The sequence below is a fragment of the Caloenas nicobarica genome, chromosome Z (assembly GCF_036013445.1).
Source record: "Caloenas nicobarica isolate bCalNic1 chromosome Z, bCalNic1.hap1, whole genome shotgun sequence".
Lineage (NCBI taxonomy): Eukaryota > Metazoa > Chordata > Aves > Columbiformes > Columbidae > Caloenas > Caloenas nicobarica.
Window position 1 is genome coordinate 68008407 of NC_088284.1, and position 26440 is coordinate 68034846.

Sequence of the window (26440 nt, forward strand, 5' to 3'; positions counted from 1 at the left end):
ATACTGACTCGCTGGTGGATTACATTGCTGAGTGGTTCATTAAATTGTTGAAGGTCTGGCATACAGAGCAGCAATTCAAACACTATCAAAAGTAATATTTTTGTTTGGTCTCTTAAAACTGTAGACAGGAGGAGAAAAGTACTCCTGATCATGAAGAGGAAGATGAGGAGGAAGAAGCAGAAAATGGGGAGGAGAGTCAGGATGGTCCACTTCTAGTTCCTCGTGTGAAAGTAGCAGAAGATGGTTCAATTATTCTGGACGAAGAAAGGTAACAAGTTCTGTTCCTGACTCATAGATACTGACTCACTACATTGCTGCTTAGTTTATGAATACAGAACAGTTACTTTGGACAGGGGCAAATGTCAGTGTTTTTGTGTGTTGATAGTTGAGCTATCCTGACTTAGGAAGTAGTGGAAATACGTGGCAAAAGAGCAGCAGTTATCTGCATCTCAGGAGTTGCGAACTTTCTCTACGAGAAATAATCTTGGAGATAGAGAGGAAGATGTTGTATTTTATTACAGTGAGTGAATACTGAATATTTGTCAAACTTCCAAATGTCTTCTATTTAGTTAACTTCTTTGTTTCTTACAGTTGCATGTGTCTGCCTGTTATTCAGTTGTCAGTATAGTTTGCTCCAGCTTTGCATCTTGCATGTTGCTGCTTTATTCAGTTGTCAATGTTTTCAGTAACCTTCCTTTGAATATGGCTTTTTGAAAGTATTAGATTATCAAATTATTGAGTTCCCCAAATGTATTATTACCGTGAGATTTAGAGCAGTTGTGTAAGCCTAGACCAGTTCTGGTAAAAGAATTTGAAAGTACTCTCGAAGGATATGGAGAGGCTTCTGTGGTTTTGCAAAATAATTTTCTTGAATGTTACAAAGACTTTTTTTAAAGATATTTAATTATGTCTGTCTGTAGTACGTCTTATAAAAAAGGAAAAGCAAATTTACTTGCACAGGCTGAGTAGGATAATAATTTCTTGCTGCATTCTCCCACTAAAATACATGTTAATGTAATTTTTAAACCTTATACCCAGTACAAACTGACTTGTGGCAGGAAAAATCTGAATAGCTGGTTTATAAACATCTACTGTGTGCCTTGTTATCAATATTTTCAGATAAGTCTCTTTGTGTGTTTACTCTTCCAGTTTAACTGTAGAAGTTCTAAGAACAAAAGGTCCATGTGTTGTAGAAGAAAATGATCCCATCTTTGAGCGTGGCTCTACAACTACATATTCCAGCTTCAGGAAAAGTTTTTACACAAAACCATGGTCAAATAAAGGTGAGCATATTTTTGGTTTCAAGTTTTGAGTCTGCAGAAATACCTTGGTTTTCCATCTGTGCTTTGTACTTAATCTTTGTTTCTAGTGGAGTAAATGGATCTACTTACATGTGACGTAGTCTCAGCCCTCCAAACTTTTACAACAAACAAGAGCTGTGATGTTTACTGTGAAAACTGGCATGTTTAAAAAAATCTAGTGCCTTATGATATGCAGGCTACCTGTGAATTTTTTCTGTCATGGACTTTCAGATGCTATGAAAGTGCTTGTCTGCCTTAACAAAAGAATAGTTTTGGATTCTGATGTCCAGATATTTGAGCTCTATATGGAACAGTTAGCACTTTTTTACTCGGTTCTTCCAGCATGGGCAGAAATAAATTATATAAGCCATCTTTATGTGGGCTGATTTCAGTGCACATAGACAGCTCTGTTTTTATGAGTGAGTGGGTTGTTATTTTTTTATTATGCCTCCTATGAATTTATTACTATCTCTGGGCCAACAACACTGTGCAAGACTTTCTACAACTGGAAATGTTTTTTTACAACCGGAGATGGAAAAATTAGCTTCAGAATTTACTGTGCTTCTTTTAGAGTACACAGTTTTCCTCTTAATAAATAACAATGGAGGTGGTATTTTTACACATGCTGAGTTCTCTTGGTGGTTGTATTCATGATAAAAGTTAACATCGACAACTTGGAGTTGGTTAGCTTTGATTTACTAGCTTTACAAAATGTATTTCACATTCCACAGTTTTATAATAGATTAGACAGTTCTTTTTGTTAATAAATATGTAATTCAGCAAATGTTATTAGCAATAGTTAGGTAAAATAACACACAACTGCAGCTCAGCTGAACTTGCAGCCCCAGTGGGTAACCTAAAAGTTCTCTCTCTCTCTCATTGCATTAAGCTTGAGAAAAGGTATTTTTACTTAATTATTTAGTTAACCATCCTTCTTGCTATCTAAAGTGTGTGTATACTTTTTTTTTCCCCTCCAGAAACAGACATGTTCTTTTTAGCTATCAGTATGGTAGGAACAGACTTCTCTTTGATTGGACGACTATTTCCTCATAGAGCCAGAGCAGAAATTAAGGTAAAAATTAAAGCAATTAAACATCTGTTTTCATTTTTGTATTTCTCATTTGCTATTCCTGTGGTTCCTCTGTTAGTATTGGTAATTTTCATGCTAATTGGCTCTGTAGCAATGCTTTTTTAATACCTATTTCCAAGGGGTAGTAAGTATCTGAAACATTAGTATGCTGGGTTGAATTCCATTCAAAATATCTAGTAAATCTAGCATACCTAGACACAGTTTGTCTTGATTTTTTTTTTTAATTGAAGAATGCTGATAAGCACAAGTTGATGTTTGTTGAGGGTCTTTTGTGTAGCTTCTTTCATTGTATACAGCTAGGAAAATATTCGATACTTCAAACGCTTGTTAGATTGCAAGTGAGGACAAACATTTTGAAAGTAATTACGACTGGTGTTATGTATTAGTGACAGATTTTATATTTAAAAGTTAATTACCAACTTGTGTTCCATGAATATGCTTGTTACTTCTAACAACTTTAGTTAGTAGAAAGTTTTGTTGCATTGAAGAAGGCTTATCTTGATCTATCATTTTGTACAATATATTGTTGCATTTCTTGCTTACTGAAAAAGACAAATATACCTTTGGTTTTAGAACAAGTTCAAACGTGAGGAAAAAGCTAATGGATGGAGGATAGACAAAGCTTTCAGTAAGTAAAGTAAATCTACGCCACGCTACAATGAATTGTTAAATGCTAATAATCTTTTTTTGTAGTAGTTTTTATGCTTTGCCTTGCTTGAATTAACTATAAGAAAGTTTTTGCTCATGGATGAGTTCAGAAGCTGGTGAGTTTTAGGTTTATATAACAAGCATGGTTCACAGTAAAGATCATTAGGTTTAATTTCTGGCTTTTCTATATGCCTGATAAATGAAATTAACATAAACTTTCCTATATGTATTCAGTAGAACATTATTCTGATTTGTAGGAAATTCTAGGACAGTTACTTTTTGTAAACTGCATTGAGAATCATAAAGACTTCGTGTTATTTGAATGAGCTACATGAGTCCTAGAGCAGCATGTTAATGCATTATTTGATACTATGGTACAATTTGGTTTTTGTTTCTTAAATTTTCTAAACTACTAAGTACTGTAGGCTTTTTACTACTTTTTTGTTTGTTTTTTTAATCAAGCTACTGTAATCCATAGATACATCAATTCTAGTCCCTACAGAAAGTATTTTCAAAAATAATTCTCTGTTTAAAATTACATAATCTTTGCTTTTTAATACCATAACATGTACCACTGATTATTTTACAAAACAAAAACTTGGAAAAATTATCAACTTTGAAATCTTTTCTATTTCTTTGTTTTAATCTGATAGAAGAAAAGCGTCCCTTTGATTTTGAATTCTTTGCCCAGCTGCTTGAGAAGGTGTTAGCAGATGAGGAAAAGAGGAAGCAAAAGACTGTTAAAAGCCAGAAGCCAAAGGGAAAAAAGTCATCAAGGCCTCAGAAGAAGCCAAAAGGTACTTTAAAAGAACGCTTGAGAGAACATTACAGAGCAGTGATCAGTAATGTGTTGCTAATAGAGGAAAAAATCACATGGGGAATCTTTTTCTTCCCTGTTCCAGACAGAGCAAGAGGATCCTGGCTTTATAGCACAACTGTTTCAGGTGTAGTTTACTGATGTGTGGGATGGTAATCATTGCTAGCAGCTGGTTTCCTGAGGTGTGTTTTCTCTGGGCAAGAATGTGAGACCGCACTGAGATTAGTGCTTTTCCATTATCTGCGGGGAAGAACCCCACCAAGGATTCAGACCTGAGAAGGCGGAGGAAGAAATGCAGCCGACTCAGTATGAGTGATAAAGCATACTTCAGTTTATTAATAAGTTGCACACACTTATATAGTCCCTTAGATAATTATGCCTACTAGTCATTCAATAATTGGAGAGAATACCTAAGTAGCCCAACCCCCTTTGCGGTTTCTCTGGTATGCAAGCTCCTCTTCTTCCCAGAGCTGGTCCCTCAAGATCGTTTACTGAAACTCCTCTTTGCCCATAAATAACCCAGATTACCCTCGGTCAGTACTTTTCCATCAGCAGTTTCTGACTCTTGCTCACCGAGGCCTACCAAGGCCTACTCATGCTGACTAGAACAAGCTTTCCTGATACAGCAGATCACTGGACCCATGCCCCTTTTCCCGTAGCCATTCCCCAACAATTATCTGAAGCACTGGTATTTGAAATGGGATATCCTAATGTAACAGTTGATAGATATCTTTGTGAGTTGCTAATGAATTCACTTTTAAGATACTTTGGCCAAAACCATGTTTTTGGCAAGCTCTTTTTAATTTTTTTTTTTTTTTTACATTTAAAACCCTTTCCTTTTAAGGTTTCTGTTTCTCCTTTGATTATTGTTTGATTCCTGAAGTCTGAAGGGTGTGATTCTTTTCAAGGAGTTTTGTAGAAGTTGGTTTAGTTTTCTGGTCTGTTCCAAATGAAGGATAAAGATTGTTTAATTACTCTTCATCACCATATAGTGTCTTATTACCTCAATACCTGTGAAAGGACCTTTCACAGATGTGCTTAAGTTAAAAACAGTTATGCTGACACTATTTCATAAATTCACTGCTAGTTCTGTGGGGTTGTTCACTCGTTTGTTCCACAAGAACCCATTTTCTTGTGACTGATATCGTGGAACAAACGAGTGAACAACCTTTTTGAAGAGGATGCTAGCTAGGAAGCAACATTGCAGTTTAATTTTTAAAATAGACATAGTTGCTGCTTTTCTATAGCCTTGATTTCAGATTTGGTTAGGTAAAATGTTCTATCTAATGGGACTTACAGCTACATATAGAAATTCTGTTCTTAGACTTTAATGGTAGATTAAAGGTACTTTATATGTCAAACAATGAGAGTATGCTTCTCTTGCATTTTGTGTTTTTGAATTACAGAGGAAGAAGTTAATATAAGAATAATAAAAAAGACACAGAAAGGTTGTTGGTGATTGATGTTCTGCATAAATACAAGATGATGATAAAATGTTCTGACAAGGGGAGGAGAATTTTAGGAACTCTTTAAACGCAGAAAAGAACTTAGGAATTTTTAGCTAAACAGTAATTAAACTTTCTTATGTAAATAGCAATGCCTGTTTTTCCTGAATCCAAAAGTGACTGTGTAACCTGCTAAGTAGTATAGGAGCAAGAATGCTTACTAAGCTAGCTTTGCATGCTATGTTGACTTTACCATGGTGGAGTCTTGTCCCATGTACAGAATGTGTTTTTTGCATTTAGTGTTGAAGTTAATCTATGCTGAAGCTTTTCTGTCAAGTCATGGTCCTGCTCATATGGCTGGCAGTATATTGGCAGTGATATATGAATTCACAAGATGTTGCTAGTGGAAATATCTTTGCAATTTACGGTTCCTAACAATCCATCAGTCTATAAACCAGGAACCATATTGTCTCAGTAGCAAAAGCTGCCAGCCCAGAAGCTGCTAATGATCAAGATGATCTTCAGGAAGCCAGAATTTCTGATGCAGAAACAGAAGCAGATGCTGTGATGGCTGAGAAAGAAAATGAGGAATCTTTGGACATTGCTGAACAGACAGAAGAACAGGTTGCATTAGAGCCAGTATTAGCAAAAAAGAAGAGAAAGAAGAAGAGAAAAGATGAACTTGAACAGGAAGCTGAGACTCTTCCAGAAGAAGTGGCTGTCCCTTCAAAAATTGCTGAAGAAGGGAAATCCTCTAAGAAAAGTAAGAAGCAAAAATGCTCCCATTCAAATGTTCAAATGCAGATTTTATACAGAGACATTGAAAACTTAAAAATGAGAACTTGGGTTTTGCTTTATATCATTGATCTGCCTGGGGAGGTTATGGAACAATGCCTTTCAAAATCAGCTTTCATACTAAATCTAAACATTATATTTTAGCTGAGAACAGTGCTCTTATATCTTAATACTTAGGCATTTTCCACTGGCATTTTTTGTCTTAAATTAACTCTTGCTTCACTGTAACTAGGATGTGAGCAATGGAATTCTAAGATGTTGCCTAGAATGTCCAAATTGATCTAATTCTTATTCATTAGCAGAAAAAAAAGTGGTATGTGGTGCAAACAATGATGATCATACTCCCTGTAGAGAAGAATTGGATAGCATTATTGAAGGAAAAGATGAGACTGCTGTTACAAAGGAAGTGAGATCAGAATCCTGTTTACCAGTGGATGGCACAAGGGAGAGACAAAGTGATGTCAGCTTATGCAGGTAATGTTTACAATGGAAAGTTTAGGCAAAATAAAAATAGTTTAAAATTTTAGTATTGGTTTTATTTATTCATGCTTACCATCACGCTAACTGGCACAGAATGGGCAGGTTTTTTGTTTCTGAGGACTGTCCTGTGTTTTAGTAAGCTGTTTTTAATGTTAAGGAAGTTTTAATTTGCTGGTGCAGAAACTCAAGCGTGGATTCCAGGAATTCTTCCTAAATAAATAATTTATTTGCAAGATACAGCATAGAGCAGCTCCAGCTGGATGCCTCCAGTAGAGGGAACTAAGGAAGCTAAGGAAACCTTGCGCAATGATACCCTTACAAGCTAAGCTTCCCATCCCTCATGCATCAGTTCAGGCCAATTGTGAAATTAGAGTCTGAAGTCTCCCCGTTCTTCATTGGATCCCTTCATTTTTGTCAGATGGGATGTTTGTTATCTCTGCTGCTAGTTGTTTGCCTTTTACTGATCAGACTAGACCTTCAGTTGTTATTTTGTACCTGCAGCTAGGGAGAAAAGTAAGTCCTTGACAAAAACCAAAACATTCTTCTGTTTGTCGTCTTGTATATGTGTTCTGTTCCTTATCTCCAGGGATGCAGTTCTTGCTGATGATCAAAAGCTTCCTTTACCTACATGCTTGAACTGACTGTGAGGCCTTTTTTGCTTAACGAGGCAGAGAGTTCAAAACTTCACAGCTTGCAGTCTAAGTGAACTTACTCATGCTAAGCAAATTCTATATAAGCGCTTCTAAACAAGTTCTATAAGAAGCAGTATACCAAAGAATTCAGTAAGCTAAGGCAGTCTATTCTGTAACATTAATTCATACTGTCAACATATTCTCTAGCCTGATGGACTGTCCCTGCAAAATGGATTTACATTAATACTAAAATGCCATCCAAAACTGCTTTCACTTCTTGTTTTGGGTGTTTATGAAGACTATTGGCTTATCCTAACTCCTAATATTTCTCTCAAAGCACTGCTTGAGAATGTTGCTAAGTAGTGTTGCTATACACTTGGAATTTATATCTATTTTTAATAAGGTAGTTCTTGTGTGAAAGGAGAGTTGCTTGAACTGTATTTGTGCAGAACCTGGGTGGGGGGCAAGCTTTTGGTTTCAATGTTAGGCATTCTTTTACTAGAAAGAAAATGAATGTTTGTTTTATTAAGTTTCTTATATGAGAAAGTGGTAAACCTAAAAGGACATTATGAAGCTGTTAGTGCTACTTCAGAATTTCCCATGTTAATCGTTATATTTACCTCTATTGTAATCCTTTGTTATTTCATACAGATTCCCAGAAACTTTTATGTGCTTTAATACCTCATTGGAAGCATATGACAGAATAGCATTTGTCTTCAAACTCAACATAGATTGTTACAGTAGACTGGTGGGGAAAAGAATGCTTCTGCATACAGTGTTTATGTTATTAAAGTCTGTTTTAAAAACTATCTAGTCTAGAATATTCAGATGGAATTTTAATGTCGTCTTGTAATAGCATTTCAGAAGTACAAAAATTGTTTTAAAGCTCATATCCTGCAAATATCGCTAAAATTTGTTAGATTCTCTGAAACACATTTAATGTCAAAATTGCATAATTTTTCTGTGCAACTTGATCTGTCTCTAAACAATAACACTTTTTAATTAAAATACACTAATATAAAGTTTTTGCTTGCTTTTACTGATTTCAGCTTTGAAGATAGCATTGACGTTATACTAGAAATGGAATCTGCTAAACTGAGAACCCTAGATATTAGAGATGATACATCACAGGAAAGCCAGATTTCAGAGTTGCAAGTTTCAAAGATTAGAAGCGAAGACAGGCAATCTGGAGAAACTAGAGAAACAAAGGTATTTTTATTTAAATAACTCTTACATCTGAAGATCTTCCTCTTGACCATTAAAAGTACTTTTGTAAATCAAAGCCATTTTTCATTTGATTTTTTTTTTCTGTTTTTACCAGTAAGTGGAAAACAGGCAACAAGCCTGCTATCAATTTGGCTGGCTTTAATGGGTTGTCTGTTATACTAAATTTTATTCAAACAGTATACTGTGCATACTGTCTAATAGACAATTTAAACAGCTGAACGATTTATTCAAAATTGAAGCAGTACAATACCAACAGTAAAACCTTCAAGCAAGATTTTGCTGGCCTACACTTCCTAGTGCTATGTTGGAAACTGATTTGAGCAGGATGAGCACTGGGTTGTTTGCAGTGCCTCAGAGTGGGAACCAGCGTAAACCCTTGTAAACTGGTACTGGCTGCCATGAGGTGTTTCAGGAAAGATATAAGAAATTGGACCAAAATTCATTGATCCTTCTTCAGGAAAGTTCTAATCGGGTCCAGCAGTTCAGAAGCTTCCTGAGATTGCGTCTGGCTGCTTTGAAGACCTTGATACATCTCTTATTCATGAATTTATCTTGCTGCTTTTTTGCATTTATCTGTACCTTTGTCATGAATTGGGTACTACAGCAAAGAATTCATTCCTGTAATTATTCACTTGATTTTAAAAGTGTATTCTTTGGATTGTTTTAAGCCTGATGCCTGGCAGTTTAGTATATGCTGTACTTCCATTGTTATGTTCCTGTTCATCTTTTCTTCTTTATAATAGCACTTTTCTCTCTCCAGCAATATTGTTTTCAAGCTGAAGACTCCTAATCTTACATTTCTCCTCATATGAAGTTCCATTCCTTCTATCATCCTTGCATCATTGTCATTTTTGAAACTTAATATCATATTGTGTTCAAAGACTTGTGCTGAGGGGGAATGAATTACTTTCTCTTGTGCTTTCTAAGATGAAGAATGATCTTGCGGCTAAAGTTTGTGGTGAGAGATTAGGAAATTCTAAGTGTTTGGTGTTTCCTGAATGTGATGGGAAATTATTTGTCCTTTGTCCTTTATTTTAGATTCTGTTACCTAAAGTATTGTCTTCATTTTAATGGAAAATCAGCTGCTTAAGATCTTTGCAGGTACTAAATGCCTGTAGCTGAAAATGTTGTAAGCATGCAATCTCCTGATATTAGTTGGAATAATATTTATAAAAATCAATGAACTGGACAGAGCAGTGTGCTATATGCACCAGCCAATTATAGTGGTGTCAGTAGTCTGAGTAACTAACTCTCTGGCTGATTAATTATGGCTGTTTGACATTAGAAAAAGGCATAATAATCTCTGAAACTGGTAATTTTGAAAGACCTTTTATGTCAGTTCTAATTCTCTTGGCCTGCTGTGGTTAATGTACTTTGAAAGTATGTGAACATAATCACTGATCTAAAACTAGAAATAGTCAACCAACCAGTGATGTGAAACATTGTTCTATTAGTATTATTAAAGAGGTAAATCAAGTAGAGAAATAATGGTTTTTATGCAGTAGATTTTAACCTTAATTCACTAACTAGATTGCATAGAATCTTTGCAGTAACTGAGATTAGTTTGCTAGGTTGTTAAATTAATTTTTCATTTTCAGAGTGATGGTCAGAGCTTGCTGGGAAAATTATTTAAATGCTAGACCTGGAAAGAAATGGTAGCTGATACTGCTCAAAGAATCTGTTATCAGCTTCATCCAGTTAAAAAACAAATAAATGGGCTGACAGGAACCTCATGAAGTTGGACAAAGGAAAGTGCAAAGTCATGCACCTGGGGAGGAACAACTCCAGGCATCAGTATATGCTGGGGGCCACCCAACTGGAAAGCAGTTGGGCAGAGAAGGAACCTGGGGATCCTGGTGGACACCAAGTTGAACATGAGCCAGCAATGCGCCTTCGCTGCAAAAAAGGCTAATGGTATCCTGGGCTGCATTAGGAGAAGCATTGCCAGTAGGCTGAGGGAGATGATCCTTCCATACTATTCAGCACTGGTGAGGCCACGTCTGGAGTACCGTGACCAGTTCTGGGCTTCTCGGTATGAGACACATGGACACACTGGAGGTAACCTGTTGAAGGGCCATGAAGATGGTGAAGGGACTGAATATCTGTCCTTTGATGAAAGGCTGAAAGACTTGTGACTGTTTGGGCTAGAGAAGAGAAGGCTCAGGGGTGTCTCTTCAATATCTATATAAATAACTAAAGGGAAAGTGTAAGGTAGACAGAGCCAGGCTCTTTCCAGTGGTGCCCAGTAACAGGACCAGAAGCAATGTGCAGAGACTGAAACACAGGAGGTTCCCTTTGAATATCAGGCAACACTTGTTCACTGTGAGGGTGACTGACACTGGCACAGGTTGCCCAGAGGGACGATGGAGTCTCTGTCCTTTGAGATATCCAAAAGCTCCCTGGACATGATTTTGGGCAACCAGCTCTAGGTAGCCCTGCTGGAGCAAGGGTGTTGGACCAGGTAACCTGCAGAGGTTTCTTCCAACCCTAGCCATTTTGTGAATCTTGTTCTTGTTTCTGCTTTTCTTTTCTTTACAGCAAAGAGTTGTTCTTCACTTGTCATGTATTCTACAATATTCTTTTTTCCTTACTCAGAACAAAGACATGCATAACTTACATAGACCAGTTGAAAAGCAGAGTGCGTCAGACAGTGATTCTCAATCTGAAATCATGTAAGTAGAAATATTTTACCTTGCAGTGGTTCTTGAGCTAAACCTGCATTTCCTTATTTGGATATAATTCTGACTGACTGTAGTAGGTTGGACTAGGCAGTAGATCATGATAATTTTTTTCCATAATCAGTGAAGTTTTTTTGATAGAAATGTTGATCACTGAGGAGCAATGCGTTGACTAAGATTTAAAATATTACATGGGAATGAGGACAAAGACTTAACTAAGCTTAGAAAAAAAACCTAGCCTCTCTACAGTGAGCAAGAATGAGAGATTTCTGTGAAGAAGTTCTGCCATTTTGTGTGTGAACCTTGGTTGTGAAAGTTGATTATTATTATTTTTTTTAATAAAAGGACCTCACTGTATTTTCTGAAATTCACAGTTGTCCATCAGTGCTTACTAGCTGTACACATCATGTGTATGGTATATTCATACCTTCCTAATTGGAAACTGCTGCTCTTTGGAACTCAGTGCAAGAGTCTAAGTTGAGACACCTCTCTAGAAGATACTCCAAAGTGTCTCTGCCTTACCTGTGCTCCTTTATGAAGTTAATCTTCGTGACTATTTCTTACAGTTATTGCTGTAACCAAGCAGTGGTGTTTGAACAAGTTTGTGCCTAAAGTTTCCATTTTTGTGTGATCAGTGACTTCCTATTCCATGATATCATTTTTTTAAAGGTGATATGAGGATGAGCTACTAGTTAATGCTAAATTGCTTTTCATGCTTCTGTCTTTTGCTTATTGAAGGGCATCTTCCTCTTACAGTAAAGACTGTCAAAGCTTTATTTGTCCTGTTCTAAGGAAGAATATAAGAAAAGGTAGTAGTTCCCAATCTGAAGATTATTGATAAGCGGTAGGGCTCTGTCAGTGTGTGAATCCGAGGACACGCTACTGCAGTGGTTAAGGACACAGAGCTTGATGTATGTACCCCATTCTTCAATAATGTGTGGATGTTGGTAGTAGGACAAGATGTCTGAAGACAGCAGTTTATAATTCTGTGAGTGAGATAGCTTTGAAAGGTAGGGGAGGGACAGGAGAGGCAGATGCAAAATTTTGTATATAAAGCAAATCTGCTCTACTTTGGAGCAGTTTTCCCTTGTTTCTATTGAAATTAGTAAACCTATTCACACTGTCCATTGTGAATCCCCAGAAGAAGTAGTATTCCTATTTATTTAACAGCAAGAAATGCTTCCATCAAATATTTTCATTAGATTCCACTGAAACCCAGCCAAGTTGTTAAGGCTTATTTGAGACTCCTTGCATTTGGTAGTAGTGTATCTTCTAATATCAGAAAGATGTAGTATAATTTTTTTTCAGTTTGTTGTTGTTGTGGTTTAACCCGAACTAGTAATCTAGACCGTGATAGCTGCGTCCTTACTCCCCACTGCACCCCTGGCCCCCAAATAGGGGAGAAACTCTTGGACAGGGATAAACACAGTTTAATAAAATAACAAAATAACTCTAATGTACTAGTACTAAGAATAATATATACAAAATGGAAATAGAACATAAATTAAAAGATACTCAATGCAGTTCCTCGAACTCCATCCTCACTGAGCACCCAGTCCCAGGAAGAGAGAGAGAACACCCTTCCCTGGGGGAAGAGGGGCAAAATCCTGAAAAGGCAGAAAGGCCCAGAGGGCAACTGCAAAATGGCAGAATGGCAAAAGGCTGAACTAAGAGAACTCCCAAGCAGAATTCAGCTGAAACAGAGCAGAAGAGGAACTGGTCTCCATTCCTGTCTTCCCAGCTGGAAAGTCCACCTTTCCTTAAATATGAAGCATAATGCTAATGACATGGAATATTCTCGTTGATCAGTCTGGATGTCAGTCAAGGTCTGCCCTGTCCATGCCCTCCTTCCTCACTGCCTCACACCTGGAGCCAGAGAGCTCAGAAAAGATCTTGGCTTCCAGACAACTAAGATAACAATAAGCTCTTACATTTTCTTTGTTCCAGCTAAAAGACATTGTGAAGTTACTTGAAGAGAAACTTTAACTCTGTCCTAGGGTGTTATCTTCTTATTCTCAAACTAAATCCAAACAATGACTGTGCTAGCTACAAGGAAGAAAAGTTTCTAACTGGATGAAGGAAATAAATTTGCTTTCAGTCTAACCAACATCTTCCACCCCTTACTCTGTACCTTTTATATCATGCTTAGGCCTTACCACTACACTGTAATTACTACTACTACTTCAATATACATACGTACAAATATACACACAGGTATCATTCATCATTCCCTTAATCCATGGGCCATTGTTTTGAAATGTTCATTAAATTCATGACTTCGAGTATCATTTATCATAAGTCTCCCAGGGCAGGAAAGGTGGTGTGCCTTGTGCAGTTCCTGCCTGTGGTTTGTGGGTTAAAGATTTCATTGTGGAAGAAGTTGCAAGGTACCACTTGTTGGAAACAGCTCTGATTTCATCACCACTGCACTGATCTGAAAAACAGTTATTGAACACTGTTAGTATGGCATATATTATTATGTAGCAATTAACATCATGCACTACAATACTGAGTATTCTCATCAAGAATCAAATCCCTCTGAGGTGTACACATCGAACTTCTCTATCCTTCAGTGTTACCCCCCAAGTGCTTCCAGGTCTGTAGGCAAAAACAATCCCATGGATGGGTTTGCCTTTGTCTGAGGCAGGAGTAACCCAGGCTGTCTTCGCTAACATATTCTTCATGTGCAGGTAGTCATGTGAGGTAGTCTATGACAAGGATGCACAGAGCATCTGACCCAGTCACAGTGGGTGTTTTTGCCAGTCTTTCCCAGTTAGGCTCATTTCAGGCTCTACTACAGTCAGCTCCTGGGATCCCTCAGTCACTCCAGAAGTACTGATGGGTTTTGTTTCTTTGTAGTTTGATAGGAGCACCAGTGCCTACCAAAGCTCTATACTCCTGGGGTCTGTTATACTAGCCCATTGAATCTGCACAGTCCAGTAAGCTTGTTTTTTTTTTCCTCCTCCTGCTGGAGTCAGGGCCCCTCTAATGTGCACTGATGAATGAATTTGTGTGATGCACCTTCTGCGGGTATGAGCTAGAAGATCCTTTAAGAGGAGCAGAATCTCTCCTACCCCTTCTGGAAACTGGAGCAGCAATTTTCCTAGGAGTTTTTATTTTCAACTCACATACTCATTCCTGAAGTACTGAGTTAGGTTTTCCATCCCACCTCCTCATGTCTTCTCCATGGTCACACAGGAAAAACCACTGAGCACCCCATTTTGTGGACGTTTTATGTGCTCTTTCTTGAGATTGGAAACACCTACTCTTAATAGCTGAAATATTGTTTTGTACAGGTGGTGAGTGGAACCTGTCTTCTCTGAGTTCTTTGATTTCCCGTAACAGCTTTTCAAACATTTTCAAAGCCAGTTGTAAGATTTTTCAGACAGTTTCTCCACAGCTGAGATACAGGCCTGTAGAGAGGTATCAAGATTGTCCTCCAAGTCCTGAAGTTGGTCAGCCACATCATTCATCTTCTGTATACCTGCATTTGTCCAGCTCATTCCGGCTAATGACCTAGCATATGCCAGTGGTGCGCTTTGTGCAAACTTCTGCCACGTGGGTCATGTACAAATGTTTCTATCTGGATCTGTCCACTCCTGACTGTTTAGTCCAAATTAAATTATCTACTGCATGGCTAATTCTCTTAGGAACTGGATACCTCTCTACATAGTGGTCCACTACCCTGGGTAACAAGCAACATCTTCCAGGAAGGGCTATTTCACCTTCACAGCTGCCAGGAGTTGGCTCCAGAGGCTGGAGGAGTCTTTCTCTGTTGTAATTGTGCTGTCAGTGGCCACATCCCTCAACAGAGATCCCAGCTGCCTGGCTTCCTTACCCTCTAGTTCCAGACCACTGGTTCTGTTATCCCAGCATTGGAGCAGCCAGGTTACAATGTTCTCACCTCCATTATGACCAAAATATTTTTGCATATCTCACAGCTCACTTTGAGAAAAGGATCTCTTGTTCTCCTGCTTGTGATGATGATAATGTCCCCTCGTACACTGTGCGAGTAGTCTTTCTTGTGACTTTCTTTATGGGAGCAAGTGATGCTGATACAGGCTCATCATCTGCCTGATTCATTTCCAGAGTCTGGGTAGTCACAGCGCATGTAACAGGCTGTTGAGTCACCGAAGTGATGGTCACCAAAATTGATATTGTTGCAGTGCCTATTGTTGAGGTTGAAGCAGCAGAAATGGCTGGGGTGTGGGGTGGAATAATTGTGGTGCCCATTGCTGGTGCAGGAGTAGTGGCAGTGCCTGTTGCTGGGGCTGGAGTAGCTACAGTGCCCAGTGCAGGAGTAGCTGCTTTGCCTGTCGCTGGGGCTGGACTAGCGGCAGCAGCTGCCTTGCCCAGTGTGGGGGCTGGAGTAGCTGCCTTGGCTGCATTACCCATGCATTCTATGGTGCTCTTGAAGTGCATCTTGGACCATGTAAGACTTAAAGTTTCTCTTTGATAATAATATAGACCACCTCTTTTTATATCTGAAGGAAAACTGAAAAGCCAGCAGTCAGTGGACGCTTGCAAAGACCTAAACCAAATTTAGTGAGATCATCCAGAAGGAGAGAAGCAGCAACCCAAGAGAAAATGGAGGCCAAAACTTCCTCACCGAACCTTGTGAATGCAGATGAAAAGGTCAGAAGAGGAATGTTGCTTAATATGCTGTGCTCTTGATCATATATCTGTTTTGATCAATGTTGATACTGGGGACCAGCTACAGTCCCACAAGTAGTATTCTGAGCACTGTTGCTGAGGTGTCTGCACACATGTCCAAGATTAATATTCCTTGCTTCAATTCCAGCGCTCTGAGGAAGACAGTAGAAGAAACAGAAGTGAAGCCACAGAACTAGAGAACATGGATTTGGATACTAAATCTGAGTAAGTATTGAGATCACATTTCCAGTCTCCTGGAATTAACTGATTGTTAATTTATTCTATATAGTACTGTTATAAAAATGCAATAGTAATTGTGGAATTTTAATACAAATCTTAAATTTTACTTTCGTGTTTTCTTGGATGATATCAAGTGGTACTATGGTAGAAGGTATGTGCGTCTTTTCTGGGAAACTGAGGAAAGTGTTATGTTATGAAGTACCAACTATGCTTGGAATCTGAGAGGGGCAGGGAAGGGAAGTGATAACTATGGCTTTGCCTTCCTCCCACCCTCAGTTGCCAGCTGATGGCTCTGCTTCTGACTCTTGCAGAAGTAGCTATGGTATGCAGTCAAGTTAGGTTCCTCACCTGTGTGATAACTTCATATATTTTTAATAGATAGATAAATTGAGTTTCCACGCTCTATAGAACTAAATAAAGTTTGGTTCTTATGTGAAGAAACTTGCATAAGTTTGTGCAAATCCTTCCGAAGACAACCCATTTCCAGTAAAGAAAGCTGTGCAAGTCACTGAATATTACATAGGCTTGAATACTATGAAGTAAATGTAACTGTTGTGGATCCTTTGTGCAGAGAACCTGAAAAAACTGTAATTGCAAAGGCAATAGTTAGAGGATGTCGACAGAGATTTAAGCCTAATGTTACAAGAGCGTCTGGAAGGAAAGAAGAGCCTGAAAAAGATGCAGGAAATGATAAAATGCCCCATCCAGAGCCTAAGGGAGAAACCGAAAAGGTATTTAATAGAGTAAGGTAACTAGTGATAATGCATTAGCTAAAAAGGTGCTGGATGCAACAGCAATGTTCTCTTCCTTTTTTCCTGTCCTTTTTTTCCCCCTGAGCTTAACTAGGAATCAGCCACTTACTTAACCTGCAGTGACAGTGTGATATTGTTTAGAGGCTTCAGCTAAGCTGGGAGCTTGTCACTCAAATAGTAGATGCCAGTAGTCTTTAATGTCCTACAGCAAATACAGCTTTACTTGTTTGACCTAGATTTTACCACACTTTTCTGACTACAGGGTGTTTCAAAAAGACGGACCAAATTTCAAAGTAGTATATTTCAAATGACTGAGGCGAGGGGCTGTTTGTGCACTGGGAGCGTCATCTTGCAGTAGTCACTTGAAACTATGACTTGCCCTTTCTAGTGGTAAGAGTTTCATTCATGGACAGTTCGTGGTTGCAGAGATATAGTGATGTCAAATTGGGTCCATCTTTTTGAAGCACTCTGTATGTGAAATGTACCCTCTAATTGTCTATGTCTGTCAAAGCAATCCATTTTGTATCCTGTTATGGACAGTTACCTGGTCTGTTAGGTTATGCTGTACTTTATAAATATGAGAGAGTTAATGTCTTAATGTTCTAATTTCTATTCAGAATACTGACCAAAGTAGTAGGTCTGATGCTACCAGTGGAGAAGCTGCAGAAAAAGATAATATCCTGGAGACAGTGTCTCAGTAAGTATGTAAAAAATGAGAAGGCATGTGCCTCCAGCAATTTGACACTTCTGGTATTATTACATAATTGGTAATTATAGAAGTTTCTGAAGAAAGTTCTGTAGTGAGACAGAAATTGAGGGAAGAAAATAATCTTTTTTTAACGCATGAAACAAATAGATTAAACATTTTTGGTTTTAAAGCAGTGCTTTTGAATGAGATGTCAGTTATGATAAAGGCAAAAAACCTGAAAAGTTAGTCCCTTAAAAAATAAAACAAGCCTTCTTCACTAGCTCCAATGCTGAAATGCATCAGTTTCAGTGGTTAAGCATTTAAGCAATAGGGACAAGTATTTGTTCTTAAATTGTAGTTAAGTGTTAGGTATCTGGCATTAGGAGAAAAAATTCCAATACATGGACAATTTAATTCACATGTTAACTAAGAAGTGTTTCTTGTATTTCTCTTCAGCAGAGAAATGGCAGCTGTAGTGTGAAAGGAGGAATATGTTTTACAGGAGACACTGTAAAAAACAAACAAAACACAAACCCAAAAACCAAACCAAAACACAACTAAAAAAGCCAACCCCGCCCCACCCCCCCTCAAAAAATGCAACAAACGAAAGCAACTATGACCCTCCCCCTGCTTCTGTTTTTAAAGGGGGATAGCTGAAGAGGATGGAGGGAGGTAAACTGGGTTTGATAATATGGCAGAAAAATATTTAAGCAGTTATTTCTGTCATTAACATGCTATGTAACTTAGTGCTTAGGGTAAAAAGGCATAGAAGCATCTGACAGTTGTAATGATGTGCATCTGATATTTTTCCATTAGTAAGATTATGAAGTTATTTATGCATTTTCTGAATGTTTGTGTTTTTTAACCCTTCATTAAATTAGGTCCATCTGCCTCTAGACCAGATAGGAATACAAGAAGAGCCATTATGGGTCAGAAAGAGGTCTGTCTAGTATGGTATCCTGTCTCCAGTGGAAAAAGAAAAATAACAGGGCAAATATAAGTTTAAATTTGTCAGGTACTTTTTCAGTCTCTAGCAGATACACTTCTGACTTTATTGTTTCATGAAGTCAGTAATGCATAGCTCCATTTTAGTTAAGTGTATGTTAATAACTGTTACCGAAAAAAAAAATAGAAGAATCACTTCTCCAAGGCTCCTCCAGCTTTCAGATGTGGTAGGTACTTACAGATCTTGTGTATTTTTCTAGGTCTAATGAAACAGCTGGTTTACAAGAAGACAGTAAACAAAGTGTGCTGAAACCAACACCTCTAAAGAGAGGCAGAGTGCAGAGACCAAAACCAAATCTAGGAAGAACTGTTGCAAGGCAAAAAGACCTGAGAGATGAAAAAGATCCTGAGGAGGAGAAAACTGAAAGCAGAGAAGAAGAAAAAATTGTGCTACATCATAGGGATGAAAACAATGATCCATGTCTCAAAAATGTAAGTTTCTTGAGCAGTTGCGTAGGCACACTTTTGCTGAGGCCTGAGTAGAAGCCATTAGTAAAAAAGATCTAGGTACATACCACATAATTTGTAAGCATAGCCTCTGTATGCTTTGTTTATTCTTTCAGAATAAACTGAATTGTTAGGGAGTTTCCTCCTTCCAGGGAGTTTTCCTTGCACTTGGGTTCTGTTTTCCATGGATAGCTGGGGTTATATCTCGCTTTGTTGTGTTATTTGTGACACCAGAGCTGAAAAGAGAAGTGCAGAGAAAAAAGGCCTCTTAGAAAAGAGAACACTTCAGATAGTATATTGAAAAATAACATTTTTACTTTTAAAGTATATACTGATACTAGTAGGACCCAGGAAGCAAGAGAGAACTTTTTGACTGTTTTTGTAAGAGATACTAAAATAAAGTTTTATTCCTCTGAAAGAGAGATCAAGCAAATATTTTATCTTGAGTGAAACTTTTATTCCTTCTAGGATGTGACGGTTCATGAAGACACTCAGCCATGCAACGTGATGTTAGAAGGGCGTGTTACTTCAGATTCTGAGATGAGCTCAATACATACAAGGCGTTGTTCCCAGGAAAAGTCCTCAGAAGCAGAAAGCTATGAAAGTGAAAAGGGATTGTCAGATACCTTGAAACAGGTTTCAGATTTCAATAAAGGGTAAGGTTATATCTAAACAGGGAGAAAGGATGGTTCAAAACCATCAGTATCTGTAGGCATTCTACACTTTTACGTTCAACTGCAGCACTAAAACCAAGTTTTATATCTATAATGAGAAGTTTAATCAAGACAGTATTAGACTTAAACAAACAAAAACCCAAGAGCTCAAAAGCAATAAACTTAAATGCTGTTGGATGTTAATTTGACCTTTAGTCTGTGAGCCTGGCTTTCAAACAAATACATTTTTCTGATGCTCAGTTTCTGTGGTTCTCTTCCCCATATTGGTTCTAACAGTGCATCCCCATGTGCTTATGTAAATCCTGGAGTATGGGACTTGGTTTCCTATTAAAATGTCCTTTAAAATCCCAACTGTACTGTAAATCTACTGGATAGTTTAAAACATGATTAGGCAAAGGCATTTGTAAAATGTTGGCATTCCTCTCAAAGTGTGACTGGAAGTGGCAGTCATTTTGAAACGGCATCTTTTTTAAACTTACCTTTACTCACCTATTTATAAGATTCATAGGGTTTTGGTGGTGTTCAGTGTGCTTTTGTTGAATCTTTTCTGGCAATGTCAGTAACTTTGTTATTGCTCTAAGAAAGCTAAGGATTTTTATACGTGGCTATTGTATTGAAGAGAGCCACATACAAGTATGTCGTGCATGACCTGGAAAACTTGTGTTGTCCCGTGCCTTCAGTTGTTCTTTTGTTTGTTTTTGCAGGGAATCTGGTCCTCGGAACGAAGAGGAAAAAAGTGTTGTATCATCAGGTCGGCTACTGAGGAGTAGATTCCAGAGACCAAAGCCAAATTTAAGAATGGCAACTAGTAGAAAGGAAGTGCTGGATGTAAATAATAAAGGTCTATCACAGAAAGACACCAACAAGGAAGAAAGTTTGACACACTGTGACAGTGAATGTCACATCCTTCCTGATACAGATGTAAGGCTTTCTTTTTTTTTTCAGTTATATTTGAGCTTTTGGGTTTGTGAAACGAAATACTGATGATTTAAAAAATACAAGTTAATATTTTTTGAAACAATTTTTTCAAAAGCTAAGGTTTTCTACATGAAAACTCCTGTACTTTTTACTTGGTTGTATGTGAGGAGAAAAAGATTACATTCATTCTGTATCCCTTCTTATGAGTCCACACACCTTTCTGACCAGAGAAGGCCTTGTAGAATGGACAGTGAAGAAAGAAAAGTATTAATGGAAGATGGCAAAAAAGAAATCTGGATTTCAAGCTATTTTGTTTAAAAGAAAAAAAATGTATGTTGTCCTGGAAAAACTTGGAAATTATTAGTGATCAGTTACAAAGGGGTTTTTGCGGGAAACACTTCAGAGAGTGATTAGTACCAAACTCTGTGAATATCATCATGTCTCCTTTTGGTTTAGTATCATGACTTTTTCTGGTTCTTGTGTTTACATTTTTCAGACAGCAGGAAAACGTGAAGTCCTGCAACCATCAGAAGCTGTAGGAAAAGAGAAGTCATTTGGTTCTCAAGAGGTTTTTGAAAGGCCAAGTTGTAAGTCCTCAAATACACTTTCGAGATCAGAGGATGGTGAACTTTGTCTGCCTGAAATTAACCAAGGTGACACCTCAACTGCTAATGCGGGGTAAGGGCTTAGCTGCTTTTGTTTCTTGACTATATCAATGAAGGTATTTTAAAAGGAAATCATTGTGCCAACGTACTGCTAACTGGCGAAGAAAACCTAATAAAAATACTGAACAAAATCTTAGTTCTCATAGTTTTGACACCATTTATACTAAAATTCCAGTTACTTCTATCCTAAGCATTAATGAGCATTCATTTTACAACTGTGTCATCGTCTGAAACAATAGATTCATTTCTGTAAGCAGAGGAATGCTAGTTTGCTTATCAAAGAAACCATGTGAAAATTGCATTGGTTTTATAGTAATAAGCAGACAGTAAGTTAATGTCTCTAGTTGTGGAAATAGTTAGGAGACCTGTGCTTTGAAATTTTTGCTGAAGCAGTATTTTGTGTTCGTAACTTAAACTCAGCAGAACTTTATGTTTGCGTGGTTTCTTTTAAAAACTCAGTTGGTGTTCGTATGTAAATATAATGAACCTGTGTTTGTTATTGACATGCTTTTGTATTAGGTTTTGGATTTATTTTTTTTCTGTCTGACTTAACATTGATAGCAAAAATACCACTGAAGAAGAAAGTAAACAAACACCTCTTCAACCTGTCCAGTTACTGCAGAGCAGATTCCAGAGGTACAAGCCAAACTTGGGAGGAGCTGTTGGAAAGAAGGAATTACAAATGTCAGAAAATGAGAGAGGGAAAAAGCCTGAAGCAGAGCGGTTGGCATTGCAGAAAGATGGGTCTGCCAATACTGTCATGGTAAGTCTAATAAGAGTAAGTGCTCTGCCTTCAAAAGTATGGTTCCAAATTGCTAGTTCTATTTTATAAAGTTAAATTAGAACATTTAAGTTGCATTTCCTGAAACTGAGACACTATACTAGGTGAAAAAAAATCCCCAAAACCCTGATATGTTGAGGTATTGCTGGTATGATATCATTGAAGTCTACAACCTGTACTGTTAATGTGTTCTGGAAAAAGAGGATCTGATTTTGATTGGTTTGTATGATATAAAGAAAGGATTATTTTCACATTTAAGATAAACTCTAGGACAAAAACATGGTTTATGTCGCAAGACATAAAGCTTAGCTTTTTTTACTTGTTTTTTCTATTTGGGTGAATCAAGTCTGTGTTGAAGAATCTAGTGTAGAGTATCAGGAGAAGGCAGAGGATAGCTATTTTTCTGTTAAAAAAAAAAAAGGTCTTATTAAGTTGGTAAGCTTCGACTTCACCACTACAGTGCCTGAAACTCCTTTATGATAAAATTTAGTCGTTCACCTACACTGTGTATCCTCACAGACATTCTACTAAGCACTGTAAAAGGTATTGAAATCCTTGAAAGCCATTATAGTGTGTTGAACTCTCTATAACCGTTTTGTGGGTTGCTTATCATGACTCATGTCATGGATGTAGGCATGAGTTGCCTCTGTGTATACTTGCCTTAGATCTCAAACATAGCTAAGCTTTGTAAGAGTGACTCACTTTTTGGGGTGGTTATGACTGGTTTTGTTATTGCACCTGCATAGAGCTAGTTTGGAGTACCTGTGTGCTGCGTTCTGAGGGAGGAACGTGAGTGCACCACATCCATGATCTCCCCCTCCGTGACACAATGTCCTCCCTGCTCCAGCTGAGATAATTGCTTACAGTTGAGCTTTGGCTATTCTAGACCTGTGGCCTGTGGACTATGCACATGTATCTGCTCTGTATTGTGCAAATCTGTAGAACCACAGCAAATATGATGCTCCTCTGTACTAAAAAAGCTGTCACAGACCTGGGGCACTGAGGAATGTGTTTGAGCAACTTATTTATGGAACCAGTGTGGCAAATACAGAAGTAAAACTAATCAGCTTTTCTGAATCTGAGAGTATGTTATTGTGGCTTGGATGTGTCTGTGCTGTGCTCCGTCATGTCCAGTTTTCAAAGGTTTTTCCATTTGCTGAAGTATTTTGTTTCCGTAGTGCTCTATGTAATAGAGAGTTGATTGAATGCTAAATAGAAAAGTGTTACCTATGATGCTTGGGTGCATATAGTATTTAAAGGCCTAACTCTAGGTAGCCAAGGACTGAAAATCCTTCTGTTCCTGCTTGCCTATAAATTGAATTATGTGCTCAGTAAGATTACTCTTAATAAATATAATATGAATCTTTTCTTGACTTAGATTGGGAAAATAGCACAGAGATCTGTAGTTTATGTTGTTTCATAAAATACACTTCTATTTTAAAAACTTGCTTGATTCTCCTTTTCTTTGTGCTTTTTTTATTGCAAATTAAAGGGTGAAAATGAAGCTGTAATGTGTCAAGCAGATGTGCTGAGCAATGAGGAACACGAACAGCAAGAGGCACCTCAGGTGCCTCGTATTTCTGAAAACATATTGTGTGAACAAAGCAGGTGAGGTTAGAGTTTAGCAAAACTGCATTTGAAATGCTTTCATCTGGTACATAATGAGACACCTTTGCAAGTATCAATTCTTTTGTTCCTTTTATCTGTCTTTCCCTAATGTTTAATTTTCGAAGCCTACAGGCAGCTTCTTCCCGTGTTTTCAGAGCACGTTTTTAGCTGATCTGAACTACTTGTCGTTGTCTATCTGGTATATACTTGATCTGTGTGAGCTCATAGCTCTTTTTGACCAAGCATTTGTTTTGTTTGTATTTGCATATAGAGTGATCATACCTGTAACAGATACAAATTTTGCAAAATGTCGGAGGTCTGTCTCTCATTGATCCCAGTGTGCTGTTATATTTTACTGCTTTTGTTAAAATAAGATCTTAAACATGTATTAGACTGCAGATACTTTGATGTTGGTATGGTTGTCAACACAATTTTCTTGATGTTTAAAATGTCTTGAAGAAGAAATCTTGTTACTTCTTCTCACATGTTAACCATAAAAGTCCAAAATAAGAAATACATAGTGACATCTTTTGTTTGTTTGTTTACTTTTAAATTAATTAGTGCTGAAAAATCCACTTCCCAAGAAGCCAAGCTGGGTGCTCTGAAACCAGGAGAATTCATAAAGAATGGGTCTCGGAGAACTAGACCAAACCTAAAGAGAGCATATAGTGAAAAAGAATCTCCAGTGCCACAAAAACTTGCTGCTCCAGTTGAGGAAGAAGCAAATAAAGGAGAGAATCTTCCTGTGGCAGAAGAATCTGAGGAGCATCTTTCCTCAAAAGTGAGAATTCTATTCAGATATTTCTGACTATACTTTCTGATGTGTGATTCTGCACCAGCTGTTTTTAAGACATTATAATGAGCTGTTTAAAACACATAAATTAATTTTGGACTAATAAGAATTACGTTCTTGTTTAATATTTGCACCGTAATACGGGGTCTTTTAAAATTCTGTTAATGAAACATTGATAATATCTAGACTTCTGTTAACAAATCTAAAGAGTTCACTTAAACATTGAAATTTCAGTTGTGTTCATGGTACATGAATAGTCACCTGCATGCCATATTTTTGTTCCTGGCTTTCTTCTGAACTCCTTGGTGGTTACTCATAAAAGACTATACTGGTTAGAGTATCTGTTTTTATTAGATAAATATCTCCTCTAAAGGAACAGTGATGGGTACCATAAACTACTTGAAAGTTTTAAAGCAAAGTTTTGTCTCAGCTTAACATCTTGATCATAATTTGCAGTGCTTTATTTTACAGGCTATTTTGTGCTAATACTGTTGGTTTTTTTCTTCTCAAATCTAAGGATGACATGGAAGTATTGTTGCTTGTGGGAAATTTGGCCAAGAATGACAATCTAGACACAAATCCAAAAAGTAAAAAGCCAGAAACACGCTGTTCCTCTAAAAAATCACCTAACTGCCACAGCAAGGGAGAACAAGAACGTCCGTCTACAGGTGCTATAGGAAGCATTCAGGATACCACAGAAAGGTAAAGTTCCCTGTTGACAAAGTATAAAAGCTCTTTAAAAACTTTGTATGTTTGTCTAGTTGCTTTCATACAGTACTTGCTTTTTGAAGTGTGGACTCTGAGGTGTACTGGTTGTTATATGCTACATGCTGTGAAGGTCACTAGGTGGCACCCTTAGGTAAGGCAAGACTTTTTAACAGCCTTTTTTCTCAAGGCTGTTTTCCTTTTTAGAAGGTATTTTGCAGGCAAGAGTAGAAGTGATTAATCAGAGTTGAGCTGTCCGAATTTTTCAGTAAAACATTCTTAGGGTACACTGCACAATGAATGTAGCCCCTTGAAAGGAAGACTGAGCGATGTTATTTGCGCTGACTTATAATTGAGAAGTGACAGGTAGAGCAACATAAAACGAGCTTGCTGCTGTAGACGTATTCTGCATCTCTTCACTTTCTCCTTCCAGCAGGAGAAATTCATGCAGTGTCCTTGTTCTTTGGTGGAGGCGGTGATTTTTATGTATGTTCAATATGAGGCAGATAGAGCAATTTTCTTGTAATGATTCTGGGTTATGTTATAAGCTACCTTTTGCTCAATCTTAAGTGATACAAAGCAGCCTCAAATCAATTTACTTTTGCTGTTTTCTAAAATTAGGTTCTGATTCCCATCTGTCTCTGAGCCTTTGGTTAAAATCTCTTCCGTAACTTACGTTGAAATCATATCCCAGAGCCTGTGTGCTGACAAGACAAGAGCCTTGCCTTACAGTCTTCTTGGCTTCTGTGATGACAGAATTTCACAGAATCACATGGCTGAGGTTGGAAGAGTCCTCTGGAGGTCATCTGGTCCAACACCCTTGCTCAAGCAGGGCTACCATACTTGTAGAGTGTATTTTGTAGTTCCTGAGAAGTAAAAGATGAAAAATATTTTTGTAGGTCCCATGATAAATTAAGTTCTGGAGAAGAAAGTAAACAGAGTGATACAAAACCTTTGCATCAAGCAAAGGAACCCCTCCGGAACCCAAGGCAAAACCTAATGAGAGTTACTATAAAAAGAGGTTATCCTGAAGAATGTGAAAACAGAGAAGAGGACAATTCTGAGAATAGAAATGCGGAAGTGTGTTTGGTGTTAGAGAAAGCAAGTGTATCAATGGTAAGTGCTGATCATGTGTTTCAAACCAATTTATGCCTCAATTCTGGTGCTTAAATTCTTAGAACCATAGATGGCACAGAAATCCAGTATAGGACTGTGAAAGGCTAATGTAATTTTTTTTTTTTTTTATTCACTATTGGACATGATGCTGAATAAATGGACTTAGAATCTAAAAACTGGAAATGTCTAATGTACACTATTGTCTTAAGTTTTACAGTTTATATGGCCAGAAGTCTACATTACCATAAATACATGCCAACACTGTTACCATTTAACATCTGT

At 37.6% G+C, this 26440-nt stretch overlaps 1 protein-coding gene across 5 annotated transcripts in view; it reads left to right on the forward strand.

The window, feature by feature from the left end:
* The window catches only part of BDP1 (B double prime 1, subunit of RNA polymerase III transcription initiation factor IIIB), a 56103-nt gene that overhangs the window by 6721 nt on the left and 22942 nt on the right, over positions 1 to 26440 (forward strand). For 2 of the 5 annotated variants that reach the window (XM_065656616.1, XM_065656620.1), the window contains exons 5-26: positions 125 to 268; positions 1150 to 1283; positions 2279 to 2373; positions 2965 to 3019; positions 3693 to 3836; positions 5777 to 6064; positions 6396 to 6570; positions 8258 to 8417; positions 11031 to 11107; positions 15604 to 15748; positions 15915 to 15991; positions 16578 to 16737; positions 17376 to 17455; positions 18652 to 18883; positions 19367 to 19554; positions 20277 to 20493; positions 20987 to 21168; positions 21717 to 21918; positions 23429 to 23544; positions 24106 to 24325; positions 24855 to 25039; positions 25942 to 26158. In XM_065656616.1, the coding sequence (XP_065512688.1) occupies positions 125 to 268; positions 1150 to 1283; positions 2279 to 2373; positions 2965 to 3019; positions 3693 to 3836; positions 5777 to 6064; positions 6396 to 6570; positions 8258 to 8417; positions 11031 to 11107; positions 15604 to 15748; positions 15915 to 15991; positions 16578 to 16737; positions 17376 to 17455; positions 18652 to 18883; positions 19367 to 19554; positions 20277 to 20493; positions 20987 to 21168; positions 21717 to 21918; positions 23429 to 23544; positions 24106 to 24325; positions 24855 to 25039; positions 25942 to 26158 (3493 nt within the window). The remainder of the gene's footprint in view (positions 1 to 124; positions 269 to 1149; positions 1284 to 2278; positions 2374 to 2964; positions 3020 to 3692; positions 3837 to 5776; positions 6065 to 6395; positions 6571 to 8257; positions 8418 to 11030; positions 11108 to 15603; positions 15749 to 15914; positions 15992 to 16577; positions 16738 to 17375; positions 17456 to 18651; positions 18884 to 19366; positions 19555 to 20276; positions 20494 to 20986; positions 21169 to 21716; positions 21919 to 23428; positions 23545 to 24105; positions 24326 to 24854; positions 25040 to 25941; positions 26159 to 26440) is intronic. The other 3 variants (XM_065656618.1, XM_065656617.1, XM_065656619.1) reach the window with 3 other exon arrangements.